General features: G+C 56.1%; 2 protein-coding genes across 2 annotated transcripts; one reads left to right on the top strand and one right to left on the bottom strand.

The window, feature by feature from the left end:
• The first annotated feature begins 3,878 nt into the window (after nucleotides 1-3,878).
• On the top strand, nucleotides 3,879-4,385 carry GAST (gastrin). The gene is made up of 2 exons (XM_059149443.1): nucleotides 3,879-4,089; nucleotides 4,221-4,385. The coding sequence occupies exons 1-2, from the start codon at nucleotides 3,879-3,881 to the stop codon at nucleotides 4,322-4,324; spliced, it is 315 nt and encodes a 104-aa protein (XP_059005426.1). The 3' UTR covers nucleotides 4,325-4,385.
• Nucleotides 4,386-9,853: 5,468 nt separating this feature from the next.
• Nucleotides 9,854-17,248, bottom strand: HAP1 (huntingtin associated protein 1; the record flags this gene model as incomplete). The annotated part of the gene is given in 12 exon segments (XM_059149650.1): nucleotides 9,854-10,051; nucleotides 11,156-11,470; nucleotides 12,413-12,772; nucleotides 13,359-13,433; nucleotides 13,817-13,947; nucleotides 15,200-15,261; nucleotides 15,327-15,420; nucleotides 15,643-15,817; nucleotides 15,940-16,056; nucleotides 16,354-16,791; nucleotides 16,851-16,919; nucleotides 17,167-17,248. Coding segments are annotated over 10 exon segments (1,716 nt in total), but the record flags the coding sequence as incomplete, so codon positions are not given.
• Between the last annotated feature and the right edge of the window lie 1,342 nt (nucleotides 17,249-18,590).

Here is an 18,590-nt window from a genome sequence, read left to right as displayed (position 1 = left end):
AGACTCAGAAACTGGATTTTCTGGTCACCCAGCAAGTCAAAATACTGGAGCCAGGAGTCTATCCTGGCCTCACCGGTTCCCACATCCTCTGTACACCAGTCGGTGCTGGCCTCTGAGATGTCCAGCCTCCACAGGCTCCATCACTGCTCCCTCTTCAGTGGCAACCCAAGACAAGTGTCCCTCTGAGTCGTGGCCAGCAGGAGGGAAAGACTTAGATTCACAGACGATACTTTTTAGGGAACTACCCTCCTAAGTCTTGGGAAAGGAGAAGCTCTCTGATGTGTGCAAAGTGTGTGCGTAGACCTTGTTATATTTCCCCTTCACATCAGCTCAATGAGGTAGGAATGAATGATTGCCATTTCCAGATGAGGCTAACTGAGGCCCATAAACAAATTAGGTGCTTGAGATGTTCTGGGCACTGTGCATGGTGCTTTATGTACATCACCTTCACAAGATGCTCCCCCTCCAACCCAAGTTATTTTCCTTGTTTCTTGAAGGAGAAAATAGCTCAGAGAGGAGGAGAGATCTGCTCAAAGTTCAACATCTGGAAAAGGGCAGCACCTGGAAACCCCTCTGTTTCCCATTGAACAAGGTTTCCCTAAGAACAGAACATGGAGGTTCGTGACTGGAAGCACCTCGGGATGAGAGCTGTCTCTCAACTCTGAGCAGAGCCCTCCCTGCACGCCCGCCAGTGCCCGCAGTCAGCGGGGACCATCACCTGCTGAGTGGGTACCCGCTTCTGTCTGCTGCTTTCACCAGCCCTGGTGTGACCAGCCTGTGAAAAACAGCCGGGGTGACAGGTGGAGGGCTGCCTAATCCCCTCCACAGGCGAAATCTTGGGTTCTGGTACAACTAAGGCTCCACAGAGAGCTTCTTGTTTCCCATCACCATGGTAACACGAACATCTCTATTCCTCTAGCACGTGAACAGAGCTGCTCCTCACACCACCGGCTGCCAAGCCCCCCCCACCTCCGCAAAGGCCTTTCCATCTCTAAGACTCTGGATTCAATTCTTTATCACCAATCCCTGCACTGAATTTGTCGTTTTCGCTTAATTCCATCTGCCGAGTCACCAAGCCAGGCCCTGGGTTATTCACCAGAACATTCGGCTGCTGGTTGCCATGGACACCTCACAGCCTGCGGCATCACCTGTTAATTCTCAGCAAGGCTGTCGCTGAGCATGGGTACCACTGCCCCTTATCCAGGACCCAAGGGGCATCAGAAATCCCCCAGACAAGAAGGGGCCCCGATGACGCATGAACAAAAGCAAAATCTCTAACGTCAACCTCGGAAAAGTCAAAAGCAGCCTAGAGCTCGTTACGTCTGTCCAAAAGAGGTCGAGGTGACAATTTATCAAATCAGTCAACAAGCGTACTCTTTGGTGTTCTGGCACATCTTGGGCAAATCCTTCATTCAGTCTCTTTGCTAACCACTTGAAGGTGTATTTTTATATTGAAAAGTGGTGAATGCATGACACAGATCGCCATCTTCCCTAGAAGACAAAAGGAGGGAGCCTCCAGCTGCAGAAGGCTGCAAGAATCAGCCCTGGGTGGGGGTTTGCAAGAGGCTGGTGGAATGGGCGGAGCTGAGGTGGAGCTGCCAGCGGAACCCAGGAACCCAGCCGCCACAGAGGGCACAAGGCGGGGGACACTTGGGGTTTTCCAGGCAAAGGAGGTGACGGAGGCAACCGGGCTACCGCCCAGGCGGAGCAGGCAGGGCCATCAGCCTACGGCCCATTGCCCCCGATAACTAGCTCACGTCCTGTTTGTAGAGCTGGGCAGAGGGGACAGGGGATCGATACAGGACTTGACATCCACACGCTCCCTGCTCTTCAAACACCAGTGTCTGATGAAAGATGCTTCCTCACCAAGGTCACTCGGTGCAACTGCCTCACCAGCCCCCCAAGGGGGATGTAGCTGGAGGGCTGATGCATCCCAAGGTCCGGGCAGGGGGGCACTGTTCCTGACCCCAGGAAGCCTGTCTCCTGGCTGCCTTCATGCCCAGCTGAAGCCAGGCCCCCACCCGCACATGCCCCTCACTGCCAGGAAGGTCAACTCCTCTCCCTTCCCCCCTGTAGATGACTGAATGAATGGTAGGACAGGGCAGAGGCGAGGGACCTAAGCCCACGCCCTTTTGTCTTGCTGTGGTGGAGGCTGACCTCCTGGGGTTTGGGAGGGGCCTTGAGGGCTTTATAAGGCAGGGCAGGAGCACCAGGAGGAGCAGAGAGAGGAAGAGGCACCAGGCTGGCTAGAGCATCGCCCACCTCCCAACTCTGCAGGTGAGAGCACCCAGGAGGGGAATGGAGAGGTGGGGAAGAGGGTTGATGGGACAGTTCCCTGCATCAAGGTACCAGGCTCATGTCTCTGTGTCTCCAAGGCTGCCACCCTTCCTTTATCTCAGGGCCAGACTAGGTCTCAGCTCTAGAACCCACACTGGCATTCCCATACCTTTCCTTTGAGCTGACTTGCTACTTCAACCCTCTTACTCCACGCTCATCCCAGTCCTGCAAGGTGAGAAAAACAAAGTCTCTTCTCCCGTCTCTTGGGTGAAAAAACTGAGGCCGAGAAGATGTGACTTGCCCAAAGTGACACAAATTATTGGGAAGGGTTGGAACTGGAGCCCAGGGCTTCTGGATCCCATCTCAAGCTCTTTCCTAGACTAAGGCTGTTTGAAAGAACTTTCCATGATGATGGGGTCTGTACCTGCACCACCCAATATGGTAGCCACCAGCCACAAGTGCACCGAAAAGGTGGCTAGGCTGGGGGACGAATTTTTTATTTTAATTAATTTAAATGTAAAGCGCTATATCTGCCTATTAGCTACCACATTGGACAATACACGTGGCCAGCATGGGCCAGTGTAGCTCTAGATCACTGATTTTTTAACCTTGTATCTTTTTTTTTTTTTAAGATTTTATTTATTTGACAGATGGAGAGAGATCACAAGAAGGCAAAGAAGCAGGCAGAGGGGGAGGGGAAACAGGCTCCCTGCTGAGCAGAGAGTCTGACGCAGGGCTCAATCCCAGGACCCTGAGATCATAACCCGAGCTGAAGTCAGTGTCTCAACCCACTGAGCCACCCAGGCGCCTTTAACACCTAGAACACTTTCTCTTCCAAAGGAAATCTAACAGAGAACCCCACTATGAAAAATAGATAAAAGTCTTATTTTATTTCTATTAATGTGTTCCTATAAGGTAATGCCAATCAGAATAATGAGACTGAAAGAACACAAATGCTGAGAATAGAATTTTAGATTTGAATTTTAGATTCATTTGAGTATCAGTTTAGGTGATACATAACACATAGGTGTTATGGTGTCCCCAAACTCAGGTCACCCTGATACACAGGAGCAAACGGTAACAGCTTAATTTTTAACTGCTTCATTACAATCACAGGATAGTCCTCAGTTAAGCAAAAATGGTGGGAGAAGCTTCCCTCCACGGGCGGCACAGAAACGGTGAGACCCGACCCCACACTGAATACACTGGGGGTCTTCACTGAGATACCAGGTCGTCTGCAATGTGCCCTTGATATGACTATTTAAAAGCTCACTTGAAATTACAAGAGGGAAACATCTACAGAGCCGCTCACATAGCCTCAAATTCTGCAGAAGTTTGGAAACTATTGCTCTAGGTTGTAAATTCCTCCGAGAGAAGTCACTGCTATAATGAAGGTAGGTGATGAAGAAAGGGGGCAAGGCTTGGGAGCTGGGGGAGTTGGCAGGAACTGGAGAAGTGAGCTGAGGGACAGTCCACAACCCCACACAGCGTGGTACCTGCCTGCAGGGAGGGATCTAGAGTCCATCTGGTCCAGGCCTGTGCCTCTGGGTGCCTGGATGGCCCCATCTTGCAGCTCTGTCCCTCTTTCCTTTGCAGACAAGATGCAGCGACTGTGTGTGTGTGTGCTGATCCTGGCGCTGGCTCTGGCCACCTTCTCTGAAGCTGCTTGGAAGCCTGGCTCCCAGCAGCAGGACGCACCCTCAGGTCCAGGGGCAAATAGAGTCCTGGAGCCACACTGGCTGGACCGGCTGGGCGCTGCCCCTCACCAGCGAAGGCAGCTGGGGCTCCAAGGTCCCCCACAGCTGGTGGCAGGTAGGAGCTGTGACAGCCATCCCTGCTTGCCTCGCCCAGCCAGGGCTGGCCCTGGCCTTGGTTTCCAGCAGCTAGATGTCCTTCCCATAGCCTCACGTTTCCCCCCCCCCGCCCCCCACTCTGACCCTCAGACCTGTCCAAGAAGCAGGGACCGTGGGTGGAGGAAGAAGAAGCAGCATACGGATGGATGGACTTCGGCCGCCGCAGTGCTGAGGAAGGGGACCAGCGTCCCTAGAACGGAGCTTCAAAGCCCAGACATCGCCCAGCCCAGCCCCATGAAAAACCACTCAAAATAAACTAGCTTCCAATGGATCACATTGTGTCAAGTGTGGGGCAAGAGAGGGGAGTTGGTGGGGATAGGGTGAAGGCAGCGGGAGAAACTGAGCACTCCCCTGGGGGCAGGGACCATGACCTGTTCTTCTGGGTATCCCCAGATCTTAACATTGACCCTGAACCTACTCATGCAGGTGGGAAATGGTGGTGGGGTTGCAACCAGAGTCAGCTTTCTAAAAGACAGATCAAATTGTGCCACTCCAGGCTTTAACCCTCCAATGCTCCCTGTCACACTTAGGAGAAGACCTAAACTTGCCAAAGCCCTAAGCCAGCCTGCTGTCCTCACGGCAGGTGCCCTGTTCCTTCCTCCTCTCTCCCTTTCTCCTTGCACAAATGTGCCATGCTGGGTCCTGCTCAGAACATCTATCCTCACCATTCCCTGTGTCCCAAAGGCTTTTCCAGGCACCCACATGCCTGGCTGCCCTTTTTCTCCCTGGGGTCTTGGCTGAAACATCTCTTCCTGAAAGACCCACCTGTTCTGCTCCTCCTGCCTCATACCCAGTGCCCAATGTCCTCTAACGGCCCCACAGTCCCTGACATTGCTCTCCAGAGCACACTTCACACCCTGTCATTGTCTCGTCAGCTAGTTTATTGTCTGCCTCCCCAGGTAGCAGGGCAAGTCTGTAAGAGTGGAGACCACACATCCCTCTTCCCTACTGTATCCCTGGTTCCAAAAACAGGAGGTATCCCTTAAACACTCATCAGATGGGTGCATGAGTGGCCGGCAGAGGCACTGTCAATGCTACCCCCATATTCCCTCATAGTTCTCTGCCTGTCAGCAGCATCCTTCCCCAAGCAGGTGCCGCTGCTCCCCCTGAGGGCTTTCTGAAGGCAAAGCAGGCTGCAAATGCTCTGGAGTGATTGTCTCCCGAGGGAGCCCTGCATTGGTGACAGTTGAGAGCAGGAGGATCAATACCCCGGCTTCCTCACCCCTTGGGCGGGGTAACTCTGAGGTGTATCCAGCTCTGTCTCCCAGAATTCCCCCACAGGACTGAGCCCCACTTACCCACAGCAAGCAGCTGCTCGAGGGCACCCTTTGTTGACCACCCTCCCTTCCCTGTCCTGCATGCGCACGCTCCCACAGGTGGTCTTTGGGATCACCACACTCCAAATAAACTATTTGAACTCAAATCCTTATTTCCAAGTCTGCCTCTGGGCTAGGGGACTCCTCTGAAAACAGGTGGTCCTAGAAGGGTTGTAGAAAGCAACACTGTCATCTTGGGATTCTGGAATTTGATCCTTCACTAGCCAGACCCTTTGCTGGCATTAAGCAGGGTGCCGACCACCTCTGGAATACTTTAGCAACCCCACTGCTAAGATTCTCATTGTTGGTGCATCAGGACAGGGTATAGGGGCCCTGTTTAGCTGATTGCTTCAGCATTCAAGACAGAAGAGCAATGATGATTATGGCTACCGCTAACGATCAGAGATTTCTGAAGGAAGAAAATGTTGGGCTCCGGTCAGCCAACCATTAACTCAAGCCCAAGATCTGAATGTAAGAAGTCAGATAACAAAGAAAGTGGAGACATTGGAGCACCAACAAGTCTCCCCATCAAAGTCCTAGAATGAAAGGCATGGGACCATGATAACCATGCACAGAACATTTGAGAAAATGCCCTGAAGAACTTCAAACTCCCAGGTTTCCAGGAAACTTCTGGGCTGGAGGAATTGTCTCCACCTTGCCAGAGGAAAGCAGCTTTTCCGTCCCTGGAGACCATGCCCAGACCTCCTTGAGGCAGAGGTCTTGCGAAGTGATGTTTCTCGCAATCGGCCCCTGCCTCCCTTCAGAGCTTCCACACCAAAAACTAGGGTCAAGTCTTAGGCTGTGCAGAAGCACAGTCCCAAACATGGCAGAAACAGGATTATTCACCCACAATACTACAGGTCCTGAAGAAGCTGGAAAACATGGCACAGAAGGAACCAGGAAGCACACACAGGAGGGGATTTTCGAGGCTGACAGACCAAGGAGGAGGGCTGGGGACTGGGTACGGAGAGTTTGTTGATACAGGAGTGGAGGACTGTCTCCCACGAGTCAGGCTTTCAGCTCCCGGCAAGGACATGCGGAGCCCGTCTTCATGCCTTGATGGGCGTGACTCCCTGAAAGTCTGGAGCAAGTAAAGTGCCCAAGCTGCCCCAGCAGAGGACCGAGGAAGGAGCCAAAAGATGAGCAGGCACCCTGGAATGAATTGCCATGTCACACAAGAGCATCCACCATGTGACTCCGGTCCCTGCAAGGATCCAAAAACCAGTCCTTTTCTGGAGGACATAAGGAACGTGTTGGTGAGGACAAGCAAGCATTGTTGAGCAGCCCAGCGGAGCTTGTCCTCTGCAGCCTGGGGCTGACGTAGGAGATGCTGCTATGGACCCAGGTTACTTAGTGTCAGTGGGGATGACAGGATTTCAGGGCAGAGGGGACCAAGTGGCAGCACTTAACCCACTTAACCATCAGAGGCAAGGTGGACCTACTCACCAGGCAGCCTTAACCCATAGGATTTGCAGCAACAGCTTAGACTATGGGGCTCCTAAACTGGAGACCTACGGGTGGCCAAGAAGAGCCCTGCTGGTCTTGGGCAAGGAGAACAGGTCAAGAGCAAACGAGCCTAAGCTGATGTCAGCTGCCCAAACGGAAAACCACGATCCGCAGACTGGTTTACAAGTCTGCATCAGTGCTTAGAAGTTGCCATTTATCGGTATGTGTGCACACTGGGCAGGAGGCACACCCAGATCATTCCAAAGCTGTCACGCACAGGGCCTGAGCTGCCACAGCCGAGAATGCAAATGCCATCACGCTTCCACCCACGTTAAAGAGACACTGCAAGGGGCGCCTGGGTGGCTCAGTGGGTTAAAGCCTCTGCCTTCAGCTCAGGTCATGATCTCAGGGTCCTGGCATCGAGCTCCGCACTGGGCTCTCTGCTCAGCAGGGAGCCTGCTTCCTCCTCTCTCTCTGCCTGCCTCTCTGCCTACTTGTGAACTGTCAAATAAATAAATAAAATCTTTAAAAAAAAAAAAGAGAGAGAGAGAGAGAGAGACAGTGCAAGGTGGCACCTCTCCTGGCTGGTTCAGTCCGTAGAGCACACGGCTCTTGATCTCATTGTCACGGGTTCAAGCCGAACATTGGGCTCCATGCTGGGCATGGAGGCAACATACATACATACAAAAAGTGTAATCGTTTAAAAATATCCATTCCTGGGGCGCCTGGGAGGCTCAGTGGGTTAAGCCTCTGCCTTTGGCTCAGGTCATGATCTTGGGGTCGAGCCCCGCGTCGGGCTCTCTGCTCAGCAGGGAGCCTGCTTCCTCCTCTCTCTCTCTGCCTGCTTCTCTGCCTACTTGTGATCTCTATCTGTCAAATAAATAAGTAAAATCTTAAAAAAAAAAAAAAAACAAAACAAAAAAACAAGTATCCATTCCTGCATGTGCTGGCCATGGTCCACTAGAAGCATCAATATTCTTGGGGCGCCTGGGAGGCTCTGCCGGTGAAGCATCTGACTCTTGGATGCAGCTGCCATTGGCCTCTGCGCTCAGCAGGGAGTCTGCTTCTCTCTCTCTCCCTCTCTCTCAGCCCCTCCCCCTGTTCTCACTCTCTCTCTCTCAAAAATAAATGAATCTTTAAAAAAATTTTCTGCCAGCAGCATTTCCCTTACCCATGCATGGGGCACAGAGCGTGACGTTAAGGCCCAAGGCTGCCAGTAACAAATGTCAGCTGGGAGATGCTTGCCCGGCTTCCTCATCCCTTGGGCGGGATAACCCAGAGGGCCTCCATCTCGGTGGGTCCCGAAATTTTCCATGCACGTGCATTCCCCAGCGTCCTTGTGACCATGCAGAGTCTGACTCTATAGGTCTGGGGTGGGACCTGAGAATCTGCCTTTCTGTTAAGCTCCCAGGAGATGCCAATCACACCTGTCCACAGGCCACACCCGAGATGCAAAGGGTACACTTGTTTCCAGAATTCCCCAGTAGGGTTAACCCTCAGTGCCTCGCATGTCCTTTAGCTTTCTTCCTTCTCAATATCTGCCCCCGACCCCTGCCCCCCGCTCCCAGCCAGAAGTGCTTCCTGGATCAGCTTCCAAACAAACTACTGGTTTTCAAATGCTGCTGCAGGTCTGACTCCAGGTCTGAGGGACCTCCACCTAAGACAGTGGGCGACTCTTGCCGGTGTCTTACCCCTCACAGCCAGGGGACTAGGTTAGAATTCCTGGGGCAGAAAAATAGGGAAGGGAGGCTGCCTGAGCACGGGCTCAGGATGCCTGAGGGCTCGGGTTCACATCCCAGTTCCGCCGCTGGCTCTTAGACCCTTGGGAGGGTCACTTAATCTGCCTGGGCCTGTTTCATCCTCCAACACCATTTGTAAGATCACCCGCCACTCCACTCCACACGGTTGTTGATGGGACTAGGTCATGTGTTTAACAAAAGTCCATTGTCTCGCCACAGCTTTGCCCCAGGAAAAGCTGCATGCGCAAGCACGCACCCACGAATGCACACACACACACACACACACACACACACACACGCTCCCAGAGAAAGATGCCAGAGTGCAGGCCTGGTAGCACACAGGTCCTTTATCTCCTGCACCAGCAAGTGTGTGGGCTGACAAGCAACAGAAGAACAGAAGAGCGAGTAGCACAGCAAGGAGTAGGGTCAGACCGAGGGGGGTCCTGAGCCCCTGAGTCCAGCTGTTTAGGAATAAAGAGTAGGAAAGGGCAGAACATCTGGAATGAAGAACGAGGAGGGGAGGGCAACAGGGAGGGGATGACTTGGGCGGGGAGCCGAGATATTCAAGGGCCACAGGCAGGGAAGCGGAGAGGCGGTCCCCAATGGTCAGAGGGGTCCCTCACCCTCACATATAGACACTCTGGGTTTCCAACAGTAGTGACGGACTGAGAGGAAAGGACCAAGAATGGAGGAAGAGGGACAGGTCCCTGAAAGTCAGCAAGGACTTGGAGGCCACCTTTACCTTGGGGGTCAAGGTGCATGTTGCTAGGAGGGTCGTCAGAACACCTTCCTGCACCGGGCCCGAGCCCCACCCCACCCCACCCCGCCCCGACACAGCTCAGAGCCAGGTCTGGCAACTGGCCGGCCTCCCCCTGGGCTTCCACCGCCCCCTTGACTAGCACGTGATCCCAGGCCCAGCTGCACAGTGAGGGCTCGGCCCCTTATCTCGAGAAAGCCTGCAGGCTTGGGTCCTCAAGGCCCAGCCCAGGTTCGTCCCAGGTTCGTCAGGGCAGAAGGTGCGCCGCTGACACAGGAGGGTCCCATTTGGGAGGGTGGGAAGGAGGTTTCTTTTTTTTTTTTAAAGAAGAAGTATAGGAAATTTTTTATTTCCCACATTCCTTTTTTTTTTTTTTTTAAGATTTTATTTATTTGACAAAGAGAGATCACAAGTGGGCAGAGAGGCAGAGAGAGAGAGAGGAGGAAGCAGGCTCCCTGCAGAGCAGAGAGCCCGATGTGGGACTCGATCCCAGGACCCTGAGATCATGACCTGAGCTGAAGGCAGAGGCTTAACCCACTGAGCCACCCAGGAGCCCCGGGAAGGAGGTTTCTGCAGCAGGTGGGACTTGGCCGGGCAGCTAGCTGAAGGATGGGCCTCAGGCTGTCTGTGAAGCCTCTGCAGGCTGCTGGGACACAGCAAAGCCTGGAAGAGAAGGGGAGTGGAGGTTAACTGGGGGGCCTGGATGGTGGGTAGGGCTGAGGCCTTGTCAACTATATCAGAAAGACAGTCACGATGACCACTGTGCAACTGCCCACTGGCCGGCCATAGAGGTCACTGTTCGATATACAAACTGCACAACTGTCCATGGCGACCCTGATGAAGCTGCCCAGCAGTGACCAAAAGGCCAACAGAATTGGGGCAGGCCACTTACAATGGTGAGGCTAGCAACAGGCTCTAAATTTCACAGCTGACTGAGCAGGCTAGGCAAGCACTGAGACAGGGTCAGAGGGGAGAGACAGGCTAGGAGAATCATTTCAGCACAGCGCTGATGAGAACAGGCTCAGATCCTCTCCAGCTGTGTGGCCACCAAGTTACTCTAGCTCTGTTCTCACCTAACAAAGGGGGAGGGCACCTCTACCTATGGGCGTGACAATTAAAGGAAACAATGCATCTCTGTGACCTTCGTGAAGGTAGCTGACACTTAGCAGGTGCAGCTCTCCAAAACTTGTGGAGTTTCTAGCTGGGGAGAGGAGACCCTAGCCCATCTTCAGACTCACCCAGGGGACCCGTCCGACCACCCTTGCTGGCAGAGGCCTTTGTCCCAAGGGCCTGGGTGGCCCCAAAACACCCCCCTCTTTGTCCCTGGGAGAGTGGTTGGCCCTGTCCTCCTCCAGTCTCTGGAAGTCCAGGGTCAGCACCCAGGCTGCTGTTTTGCGATAGCGCCCCCCACACTGTTTTGGACTGCTGTTGCCACTGCCTTAGGGTTGGGGAGCCTTGGGGACGGGGGCAGCAGAGACAGGAAGCTGAGGTGTCATGGAGGGCAGCAGTCCTGGTACTGACCCCCAGCACAGCCCCCCAGGAGGAAAGCAGGTAGAGCTCTGGAATCTTAGGCAAATTCCACATAAATGAGCCCTGGGACCACAGTCCCCTGTTGCCTATGTAAATGATATGCAAAGTCCATGCAAATAAGCACACTAGGTGGGGCCAGGTTGGAGTCAGTGAGCACTCCATGAGCTTGTCCCACTGGTGGGGTGGGGGGGACTTGAGGGGTCGGGGGGAAAGTGACCCCTGTGGGAGCACACTCACCTTCTCACCTTTCTGGAACTTCTGTCGAAGTTGCCACCTGTACCCCGAGTCCCACCAGTCAGCCACCTGCTGGAGGACATGCTTCATGCTTAGGTGAGAGGGGCCCAAGCCACTGGCCTCCAACGTCGAGGTCACCACACTGTTATCCAGCTCCAGCTCCACTTCCTCCCAGGCTTCAGCCTCCTTCAACACCAACTCTGCCTCTTCTGTCAACCCGTCCACAGCAGGCACCCCCTCTTCTGTGGCCCCCAGCTCCTCTGAAGGCACAGAATCCTCAGCTGTCATTAACCTCTTCTCAGACTCAAACCCCCGTTCCTGCTCTCACGCCTCATTGTCGCACAGCTTGAACCTGACCAGGGAGACAGGAACGTCTTTCCCTGCCCCTGAAAGCCTACCCCAGCCAGAGCCCCCAGTCCCCCATCATCTGCTCCTGAGGGACATCCCTGGCCACCAGGGCTGAGGAGCTCCCTGCTCTCTGTCCCAGTCTACCCCCAAGACCCGACGGCTCCTCCCCACTTCTGTCGCGGGGTGTGGGGGCTGGGAACCAGCACCCAGGCTTCCAGGTAAGAAGGAAGAAGAAGGGTCACCCACCGTGCACAAGCCCCACAGGCCCCTGGTACCCCCTACCCTGTGCACACCCCAGAGGAGCAAGGATAATATTCCTCTCCCTGATTTAACCTTCGTGGCCCAGCCCACAGCTAACTGCCATAGGAACAAATTCCTTTTTTTTTTAAGGCAGAGAGGCAGGTAGAGAGAGAAGGGGAAGCAGGCTCCCTATCGAGCTAAGAGCCCGATGCAGGGCTCAATCCCAGGACCTGGGATCATGACCTGAGCTGAAGGCAGAGGCCTTAACCCACTGAGCCATCCAGGCACCCCAACAAATCCATTTTAATAAGGCTCAGACAAGTCAAGCCATTTGCCCAGGGATACACAGTCAATAAAGGAATAAGGTGGGGACTCAAGTCTCAGACGTCCCCAGCCCTACACCAGTGTTCATTCTCCCCTCAGTCCCTGGTGATGTGAAGGGAAGGCTTCAGTCCCCACGTGAGACAGCCTAAGTCAGTTGGCCAACTATGGGCAAGTGGGAAGGAAGAGGGGGCATCCCCTTCCCAGAACACCTCAGCCCAGCCAGCCCCAGGAGCCGGGCCTTCTCCAGGATGGCAGGGTCACAGGTGGCTGTCTGGCTGCTAAAAGTGAGGCCAGTGATGGGGGGCACCTGGCCAGCTTACCCCAGGTGTGACGTCTCCTCTGCAATTATCCCGTGACTCCTTCAACAGAGAAAAGGGCCATCACTGTCCCAAGACAACATGAGCTGAACCTGCAAAGTCCCTGGGGCCCCAGTGTGGAAAAATCCCTGGAGAAATGACAGGCCCACACACATGGACAGAGAAAAGGGGGGTAGAGGGGCCAGGCAGCTAATGTGGGGAGCCAAGAGTGAAAGAAAGCAAAAGCAAACCCTCTCCACACTCTGGGAAGGTGAGTGTGGATCAGGCAGGGACCGGGGAGGGGGGCCCCAGCAGAGCACCTTTCCATAAAAAACACAGAATCTGAGATTATCTTCCTTATAGATATTCTGAGCTCCTCGTCCAGGGTCTCCTGGAAACCAGGAAGGGCCTCCTGCAGGGGAGAGCAGGGGATCCCCACAGAACCCCAGCCCCCACTTCCAGGGCCAGAAAGGGATGAGGGATGGAAATCAGCCAGCAGGGGAGAGCACACAGAGGGCAGAAGGCGGAGGGGAGGGTCCTCACCAGAGGTACAGTGTATGTGTAGCAGGTGACAGGACCAGTGGACACAGGGGCTCACCGGCCGAGGGTCCTCACCTCCTCGTGGGCCTCAGTCAGCATGCCCCCACACTCTGCGTACCTCCCCTGCAGGTCCTGCGGCTGGAAAGCCACCTGCAGGTTCTGCTGCAGACACACACAGGCCCAGGCTCCGGACCCACACAATGACATGATGGATGTCCCTGAGCTGGTCCTTGGACTCTGCTCCACTCAGGCTCCATTCCATGTGACCTCTTGCTTCAGAAAGAGCTGAACAGCCAGGGCCCCACACCAGACTCCAAGAGTGTACAAAGGGACAGACCCAGAGCCTACTCAAGGAGCTCGTCTTCCCAGGACAGCCAGCCAGCTGGTCAAGGGCTTGAGTTCCCGGCTCTGGGCCAGGGGCTCTCAACAGCCCAGGCAGGACCCAGGGGGAGCTTCACCTCATCCTGGAGCCTCATCTGGATTTCCTTCTCCAAAGCCAACTGCCGCTGCAACTTCTCCATCTGGGCTCCATACTGGAAGGACCAAGACTAGTCAGCCCCACCCAAGACACACCAGCCCCACCCGAGGCCTCCCTACCTGCTCCAGCAAGTCTTCCCAGGCACACTGCCGAGTGTTTGGCAGACCTTTCTGAAGCAAGAGGTCACATGAAATGGGGCCCCATAGAGCAGCAGAGCCAGGCATTCTAGAACACCCCATGACCTTCCCTGGGCTTGGGTCCCTTCCCGGGGACAACCAGGGGGCAGAACGAGACACTCTCCGGTGTCCTCCAGTTCTGACTCTGCGCACAGAGGGGCCTGGGGCCTGGCTGCTCTGTGAGCCCAGGGCAGGGAGGAGGGGGCTGGGCTTCTATGGGGCCAGGCAGGGAGGAGGGAGCCCCGCACACCACCAGACCCACCGTTTGGCAGCAGCACTGCAGCATCAGGACCTGGGTTCGCAGCTGGGTGACCTCCCTCTGCCGCTGGTCTTGGGTCTCCGTCCTGAGCGCCAACACCTCCGACAGGTCGGCCATCCGCGCACTGACTTCGGGACCAGTCTGGCCCTCCGGAGGCCCTTGTCCACCCCACCCCTCAGCTCAGGCAGGGGACTCGGGGCTCGCAGGACTCCCCATTTCTCACTGGGTCTTCATCCCAATGAATGTCTGTTGACTGACATGGAGCAAGGCCCTGGCTGAGGAGCCCGAGAGCCCTGGTCCCAGCGCATGCAGAGCTCAGGTCTAGTGGGGACACTGAAGAGCAAGGAAATGCCACCAGGGCCCACTGTGGGCTAGGGAGGAATGTGTGTAAAGGGCACGCTGGGGGTCACAACAGCGGCACCCAGGCTCGCCTTACACAGTCTGTGCAGCTAAGACCTCTGCAGGGTGAGTGGGACTCAGCCAGGCCAAAAAGGGCAGACAGGCCCAGAGAGGGTGTGGAGGGGCTCAGAGCCCATCATGAGACCCTGGGAGGGAGGGCTCTCCCAGATCCCAGGGGCTGGGGTAGGAGGCCCAGGTTACTCTTTGGCCAATGGGAAGCTTGGGGTTTTAGGCAGAGGATGACATGGTCAGATTTGGTTTTAGAAAACTCATTTGGACTGTGTGCAGAAGGACCTGGAAAGACAGCAGTACAGGAGGGGAGGCCAGTTAAGACTGGGCCTGGGCTAGAGACAGGGCCTGAGGACAACGAAAGAGACTTGAGCCTTCCTTAGGAGGCGGAAGCAATCGAACTTGGGGACCAGCTCCTATGGGCCTGGCCACTGGGGTAGCTGGAGGACCCAGAGGGAAGGAAGGTCAGGCCTGCGGGAGGGGGGGGGGGCACGGGAGCTCAGCCCCTGCCATCTTGCACGTGCATCTCACATCTTGACTTGAGCTTCTTGGGGACAAATGCTGTGCCTGCCTCATCTTCATAAACACAGGTACCCGCACTGGCCCCTGCCCCAGATCCGGTGCCCCGCCTGGTGTCTGGCAGCTCAGGGCTTCTTCTCTTCCTTGCATCCAGGCCCCTCCTTCCCGTGTCCCGAATGACAAAAGGAAACAGGCTTAGAGGGGTCCCATGGCTTCTGCACAGCTCTTTACAATGTGTGCAAAGCACATCCTCAGCTTTGCCTCTGGAGAGGTCTGCAGGGCTGAGGTAATTCCTCCTCTTTCTAAAGTTTCAGAGACATCAGGAACTTGACCAAGCTCCCACAGCTACAAAATGCTGGAGAGCTGGGACTCGAGCTCAAGTCTCCAGTCTATGATTCCTGAGTTCTTCCTTTGGCTCCTTGGGACAGCCCTCCACCCCCAAGTTACAACCTCACGTACAAAACTGCTGCGCACAATCCAGGATGAGCCCTTGCTCCTCTTCCTCAAGGGCATCGAGTTGAAGGTCTGGAGGGAAAGAGAGGGGGGTCAACAGCCCCCCCCAGAGGGTGCGCCCTCTTGCCACAGCCTCACCTCCTCACTCAGGGGCTGGTTCTCCTCCTCCAGCTGCCTCAGATGCTCCTGCAGGGTTTCCAGCTGGGGGCAGTAGTGTAGCGACTCAACTCCCACACGGAAGTCCTAGCGGGCCCAGGAGCAAGGGGAGTCAGGGCCCAGGGCTGGGGGACCCAGGGCCCAGCTCCCCCAAGGTCTACCCCACCACCACCAGGCTCAGCGGGGTGGTCTCATTTGGCCCCAGCAACCCTGCTGGCAGGTGCACCATGTATGTCTCTGTTTGCAGATAGGGAAACTGAGGCAGAGAGCAGAGACTGTCCCAGAGAAAAGGCAGGACACTCACAGCCCACGGGCTCCATAGGGATGATGGTGCTGCTGCTCTGCCTCTTCCTCCTCTTCCTCCTCCTCCTCTTCTTCCTCTTCCTCCTCCTCTTCCTCCTCATCAGAGTCGGAGTAGAGCTAGAGGAAGTCATCTCGCAAGCACAGCTGGCATCTGAGATGTAAAATCTGCCAGTGGGGGAAAGGATCCGTGTTGGAAAGCAGGCAGAGGCAGGCACAGGTCCTGGCACGGCGGGGACGCAGGAAGGTCTGAGATGGCACCCCCGTGCCCCTCCTCCCTGCCCAGCTACCTCCTCCCTGGCTGAGCCCAGCATGGCTTCCAGCTTGCTGTTCTCCTCCGTCAGAGCACGGTTCTGTTTCGCCAGGGACTGGCCAATGCGAGCCGCCGTATTTAGGTCCCAATCTCTCTACAGAGAGACCCACAACCATGGGGAATACTTTCTTGTTTTCTGGGATCTCCCAGACAGGTGGGAGAAGCTAGGGAGTACACAGGGGTCAAAGGGAAGCCAGGCCACTAAAAGAAACCTTTCCACACCCTAGTTTTCCAGGGTACTAGGAAAGAACCTGCCGTCAACCCACTGTGGGGCCTGACTCCATGTCCCCTTATGGGAAAGATGGCTCTAAGAGCAAGTCCAGCCTGGACCTCATAAGAGGGACCCCCCAGCTTGGCCCCCAGAAAAACAGTGAACAGACAGGCCTCCTACCCCTCCGGGCAGATTTAAAGGGGAGGCCTGGCTAAGACTCAGGCTGGCCCCAGCGGGAAGGCAACACCCACGTCCTCTAGCAGATTCAACATCAACCTGACAGCTTCTTGGGGGCCGGTCAGGATACAGGGATGCAAAAGCAGGGCGTGCAGCTGTGTCAGGAAAAGGGGGGCATATCCCACCCCACATCCCACCATTTCCTGTCCGATCCCCAAATGCTCCCTCAAAAACAAGACTCAGCAGCAAGGGAGGAGAAGACTGAGCTCCCTTCCTGCCCCCAATATCCTCTCCACACCACCCCACCCCACCCCCCAGTACTCAGCACTCCCTTCCCAGGACCCGCTGGACTCTCGTTCTGGAGGGGCCTGGGCACGGTGAAGGATCCCAGTCCTCCAAGCTCAGGTAGAACTGCTTCTCCGCCGCCTGGGTCCCTGGTACCTAGGAGAATGCAGGCGGCTAGTGGAAGTACAGCCACAGACTGGCTCATTCCTCCTTACCCCGAGGGCAGCCTAGGCCGACTCACTTGGAGCCTCCTGCGTCAGAAAACAGACGCACCCACCCTGCACCTGTTGCGTATGAAAAGAAGAAAGAAACTTTTCCAGCACTGCAGTAGGGGGGCCCTGAGCCTTTAGACCCAATCCAGGGATCTCCAATCACCCAGGAGAGGCTATGAGGGGAAGAAACCTGAAGCCCCGCCCATCCCTAGGCTTGGGAAAGCAGGGCTTTGACCCCCAGCAGCCAGAAGGTTGACAAAACGTTCCACTCCGCCCACCCACCTCCCCAGCGGGCGCAAGGCAGCGTCCTCCCTAGCACCTGCCCTTCTCCTGGCACTGCGATGGGGGGGGGGGGGCGGCTGAGAGTGCGCAGATCAGCAGAGCAACGGGCGTGCAGAGCCCCTAGACCTGACCCCCCGTCAACGATCTGCAGACGACAGAAGGGAGGAGGAGATAGAGAAGAGGCGATCGGACAGGCTCCGCAGACTGTGACGTCACAAATGGATAGAGCGATAAGACTGAATGCCCGAAGGGCCGGGGCGCGTGGAACCGACGCGGCCCCACTCTCCACGGAAATGCCTGCGTCCCACTCGCTCTGGGGTTCCGAGGACCGGCTTTACCTTCCTCCAGATCCCAAATAAAGGCGGAGCGCCCGATGAGGCGCTTCCAGATGCCCGGCGCCTTTCCAGTCCCCAGGCCAGTGGCCCCGGGGACCAAAGGGTCCCTGGAATTTGAAGCGGGTCCGTGGTGCGTCCGAGTTGCTGGGCACGTACTGGGCATTCCCCCGGGCGGCTGAGAATGCGGACGCGCGTGGGGTTTCTGCCCCCGATCCAGCCTTGGAGGTCAGGCGAGCTGGGGCAGGGCGTCCCGAGACGGATGGGGATCCGGATCCTGCTCCCTGTCCGGCCGCGGGTGCCTGCGCAGAGGGCTCTGGAGTGAGATGCGCTAACGGCGGGGGTGCGAGGGTGATTCCCGCCAGATCCCACTGTCTGAACCGTGTCTTGCGTACCGGGGCCCCGACCCCTTAGGACGCAACTTGAGTTCTCAACCGGCTGCAGCAGCCGGGCCTGGATAACCAGCGCCGGGAGTGGGCGCCTGCCGAGCGGTACAACGCGCGGGAGTGGGCGGGCGGGAGTAACCTGTGGGTCCGGGACTGGGGGTCGCGCACAAGGGAAGCTCTTGGTGGCGAGGCAGCGCGCAAAAATCAGAATAAGGAGAAGATTCGAGCGGCCATCCCAGCCGGTTCCATGGGCTCTGGTTACGAGTGCAGGGCTTCTCCTCTCCCTCTCCACCTCCCGAGAATGGTTCTGCCCCAAGTCGCAGCTTCCCTGGAATTCGGATATGGCGATTTCAACGTCCCTAGATGGGGACACCCCCGCCCTCCACTCCCGCTATGGTTGCCGGCTGCCCACCCTGGATATGACCTGGGAGTTAGGGCAGTATTGTATTTTCACCTCCGTAGCCGGGAGGTGAATCCAAACTCCAGGATGGTTTCCAGGCGCTGCCCAGTGTGGCGCATCACACCGTGGTCCCCGCGCTCACAGCCCAGTGCTCCAGCCGCTGGACAGCCCTCTTTCTTATACCTTACTTCTTATTACCTTTGCTGGTGCTTTACCTCCAGCCCTCATTCGCTTTGCCCACCTCTTTCCACCCTGGCAGACTCCTGTTCTTCCTGGAGACTGCACTTAGAGGCTCCCCAAGTGAAGACTCCTCGGACCTCGTCCTGCATGCCCCCAGAGCATC

This window comes from Mustela lutreola, chromosome 15 (assembly GCF_030435805.1).
Source record: "Mustela lutreola isolate mMusLut2 chromosome 15, mMusLut2.pri, whole genome shotgun sequence".
NCBI lineage: Eukaryota > Metazoa > Chordata > Mammalia > Carnivora > Mustelidae > Mustela > Mustela lutreola.
The sequence above is the reverse complement of the archived record's forward strand: the minus strand, read 5'-3'. Positions and strand labels throughout refer to the sequence as shown.